Source organism: Lactuca sativa, chromosome 3 (assembly GCF_002870075.4).
Source record: "Lactuca sativa cultivar Salinas chromosome 3, Lsat_Salinas_v11, whole genome shotgun sequence".
In the NCBI taxonomy this organism is placed as follows: Eukaryota; Viridiplantae; Streptophyta; class Magnoliopsida; order Asterales; family Asteraceae; genus Lactuca; species Lactuca sativa.
This window is the reverse complement of record NC_056625.2, coordinates 15273903-15278315: the sequence shown is the minus strand read 5'-3', so window position 1 is coordinate 15278315 and position 4413 is coordinate 15273903. Positions and strand designations below refer to the sequence as shown.

Sequence of the window (4413 nt, the reverse complement as noted above, 5' to 3'; positions counted from 1 at the left end):
TAAAGTTTGTAGCATGAACCTTCTTAGATAGAGCTCTATCCTGGTGGAACGGACATGTCAAGTCGTTATCTCTCCCAGTCGCCAATGCCATGGGATGGGAAGACTTAAAAGTTTTGATGTTGGCAGAATATTGTCCCAGAGGCGAAATACAAAAATTAGAGCAGGAACTCTGGAGTTTGACGATGAAGGACTCTGATATTGCTGCTTATACTGCCAGATTCAGTGACCTGGCTCTTCTGTGTTCTAGAATGGTCACCCCGAAGAGTAAGAAGGTAGAAAGATACATCTGGGGGTTAACTCCGCCGACTCAAGGAAGTGTCATTGCCGCTAATCCACTTACATTCGAAAGTTCCAAGCGTCTGGCTAAGACACTTATAGATCATGGAGCTCGTTAAGACTCCATACCAGCCGTTTCTGAAAAGCCCAAAGAAGGAGGCAGTAAAAAGTTATGGAATAAAAGAAAGGGGCAATCGTCACAAGAGCCCTCAAAGAAGCAACAAAATGTGGTAGTTCATACTGCTATTGCTCCTGCTGCAATTCCTGCTTCTATCCCTACCACTGTTTCTGATACTCCAACAACCCCGAGTCGATATACTGGAACTTTTCCAAAGTGTAATAGATGCAAATTCCATCACATGGGAGTTTCAGAGAAATGCACTATAGAAACCGCAACAGAAAGGGGCATACTGCCCGTTTCTGTAAAGCCACAACACAAACCATCTCTCAAGTCCCCGTTGCGGGAGTAATTCAAGTTTGCTATGAGTGTGGTGAAATCGGGCATTTCAAGAGAGACTACCCAAAGACAACAAATGTTGACGGTGTGGGGAGCATTTTGGCAATTTGCCACGAAGAAGCGATGACAGATCCTACCGTGGTGATTGCTACGTTTCTTCTCAACAATTCTTACGCTTGCATTCTTTTTTATAGTGGTGCAGAGAAAAGCTTCATAAGCCATAAATTTAAACATCTACTAAAACAAAATCTCCAAACATTAAAACATACATTCACAGTAGAGACGGCAAATGGAAAGACCAAGAACACAAATGACATATACATAGGATGCACACTTACTCTGAACAACCATTCATTTCAAATTGACCTTATGCCAGTCTCAATTAAAAGATTTGACATTATCATCGACATGGATTGGTTAAGTCTTCACCGTGCTGATATCCTATGTTATGAAAAAGCCATTCGTCTTAATCTGCCAAGTAATGAATCTCTCGTTATCTATGGCGACAAACCCAGTGCGAATCTTCAAATCATTTCTTGCATCAAGGCCCAGAAGTATCTTCGCAAAGATTATTGTGCCTTCTTAGCTCACGTGGTTGATAAGACACAAGAAGTGAAAACCATCAATGATATCTTTGAAGTCTGTGATTTCCTTGATATCTTCCCCGAAGATCTCTTAGAAGTTCCTCCTGAACGCCAAGTCGAATGTCGAATCGACTTGATTCCCGGAGCTACCCTCGTAGCCAAATCCCCGTATGGTCTTGCACCATCAGAGATGCAGGAACTATCTAGCCAGATAAACAACCTACTCAGCAAATGATTCATTAGACCAAGCTTCTCACCCTGGGGAGCACCGGTCATATTCGTGAAGAAGAATGATGGATCGTTCCGAATGTGCATAGACTACCACGAACTAAACAAGCTTACCGTTAAGAACCGATACCCTCTACCACGGATAGACGACCTCTTCGTTCAACTTCAAGGGGCAAGTTTCTTCTTCAAGATTGACCTGAGATCAGAATACATCCAGTTACAAGTCCAGGAGGCTGATATTCCAAAGACCGCTTTTAGAACTCGCTACGGTCACTACGAATTTGTAGTGATGCCCTTTGGTCTAAAGAATGCACCCGTAGTATTCATGGACTTGATGAATCGTGTGTGTCAACCTTACTTAGACAATTTTTTATACTTTTAGTCGATGATATACTAGTCTATTCTCGAAGTAAGAAAGAACACAATCAACACTTACGACAAGTCTTGGAAACTTTAAGGGCATAGAAATTGTATGTGAAGTTCTCGAAGTGCGAATTTTGGATTCGAAAGGTGGAATTCCTAGGTCATGTAGTCAGCAAGGAAGGGATACATGTCGATCCCTCCAAGTTCAAGGCTATCGAAAACTGGGCGACCCCACGAACCCCAACAGAGATTCGTTAGTTTTTAGGTCTCGCTGGCTATTATAGAAGGTTCATCCAAAACTTCTCAAAGATCGCGAAGCCACTCACCACCCTGACTCAGAAGGGTGTAACGCTCAACTGGGAGGAGAAACAAGAAATTGCTTTCTAAACTCTAAAGTAAGCCCTCTGCAGCGCACCGATCTTGTCCCTCCTAGAAGGGACGGAAGATTTTGTAGTTTACTATGATGCGTCCAAGAAAGGGCTAGGTAAGGTTCTGATGCAGCGAGGAAAGGATATATCCTATGGCTCGAGACAGATTAAGAACCACGAAGTCAACTATACCACACACGACCTCGAACAGGGAGCAGTGGTTTTTGCTCTAAAGATCTGGAGGCATTACCTGTATGCTACGAAATGCGTAGTCTTTATTGATCACAAAAGCCTCCAGCACATATTCGATAAGAAGGAACTTAACATGAGACAGCGACGATGGGTGGAACTACACAATGATTGTGAATGCGAGATTCGTTATCATCACGACAAGGACAATGTAGTAGCAGCTGCCCTTAGTCGAAAAGAGTACTCGAGCCGCCGAGTAAAGTCTCTAACTATGACTATCCCATTCCCACCTATCCACACCGATCAAGGAGGCTCAGTTGGAAGCTTTGAAATCCGAAAACATGATAGGTGAAGCCCTAAGAAGAATGGAAAAGAACTTGGAAGTCAAGGGTGATGGAGCTCGTTATCTCATGAATCGGATTTGGACACCGAAGTTTAGTGGGTACAGAGATGTGGTCATGAATGAATCCCGTAAAACTCCATACTCTATTCACCCAGTTTCAAAAAAGATGTATCTGGACCTTAAGAAACTCTATTGGTGTCCAAACATGAAAGCTAAAATTGTTATCTATGTGGGCAAGTGTCTAACTTGCGCCAAAGTCAAGGTAGAATATCAAAAGGCTACGGGTTTACTACAAGAACCAGAAATACCCAAATGGAAGTGGGAGTGGATAACTATGGATTTCATAACCAAGTTACTCAGGACAACGGGTGGTCATGACTCCATTTGGGTGATCGTCGACAGATTAACCAAATCCGCACACTCCCTGCCAATAAAAGAAATTGATAAAATGGAGAAGTTAACAAGGACGTAAATTAAAGAGATAGTACGATTGCATGGTGTGTCAATATCCATTATCCCTGACCGAGATAGTAGATTTACCTCACAGTTTTGGCAATCGTTGCAAAAGTAATTGGGAACCAATCTTGACATGAGTACAGCGTACCATCCTCAGACTGATGGGCAAAGCGAGAGAACCATACAAACACTGGAAGACATGTTGAGAGCTTGTGTGATAGATTTTAGTAAAGCTTGGGATACCCATTTACCACTAGTCGAATTGTCGTACAACAATAGCTATCACATTAGCATCAAATTTGCTCCCTTTGAAGCCCTCTATGGCCACAAGTGTAGAGCTCCTATGTGTTGGGCTGAAGTAGGTGATACGCAACTAGCCAAGAACCAAGTACCTGACAGTACTCTAACCGGTCCCAACATCATTCGAGAAACCACAAAAAAGATTGTACAAATCCGGGAATGATTAAAAGCTTCTAGAGACAGACGGAAGAGTTATGCGAACAAACGACAAAAAGCCTTGGAATTCCAGGTTGGTGATCGCGTCTTGTTAAAGGTCTCACCCTGGAAAGGAATGATATGTTTCGGCAAACGGGGGAAAATAAATCCAAGGTACAACGGACCATTCGAGATGCTTGCTATAATTGGTCTGGTTGCTTATAAACTCAAACTGCCGCATGAACTGAGTAACATTCATCCCACTTTTCACGTCTCTAATCTCAAGGAGTGTCTGTCTGATGAGACTCTTGTAATCCCACTCGATGAAATCGAGTTAAACGAGAGTCTACACTTCGTAGAAGAACCGGTGGAAGTCATGGATAAGGAAATCAAAAGAACAAAACAAAGTCGTATACTAATAGTAAAGGTTCGTTGGAATGCCAAGCGGGGACCTGAATTCACTTGGGAACGGGAAGATCAAATAAAACAAAAGTATCCACATCTTTTCCCTAGTTCATGAGTACCACTTTAGAAACAATTTTGGGATGAAATTCCCTCTAACGGGGGGGATAATGTAACAACCCGTTATTTTCAAATCTATAAAAAGTCAACAAAAGTTAACCAAGGTCAACAAAAGGAAAAGTTGCTAAATAAAAGTTAAATTTGTTGATTTGCAATTTATTAAAGCTAAATTAATTATTTAATTAATAGATA

General features: G+C 41.9%; 1 protein-coding gene across 1 annotated transcript; it reads left to right on the top strand.

Annotated features, from left to right (window-relative positions):
* Positions 1–619: 619 nt before the first annotated feature.
* Positions 620–1552, top strand: LOC111894304 (uncharacterized). The gene is made up of 2 exons (XM_023890382.1): positions 620–1211; positions 1320–1552. The coding sequence occupies exons 1-2, from the start codon at positions 620–622 to the stop codon at positions 1550–1552; spliced, it is 825 nt and encodes a 274-aa protein (XP_023746150.1).
* The last annotated feature ends 2861 nt before the right edge of the window (positions 1553–4413 follow it).

Coding starts and splice junctions, on each gene's coding strand:
- LOC111894304 (XM_023890382.1), top strand. CDS start 620: ATGCAAATTCCATCACATGGGAGTTTCAGAGAAATGCACTATAGAAAC. Junction 1,212..1,319: donor CATTCGTCTTAATCTGCCAA/GTAATGAATCTC, acceptor GTGCCTTCTTAG/CTCACGTGGTTGATAAGACA.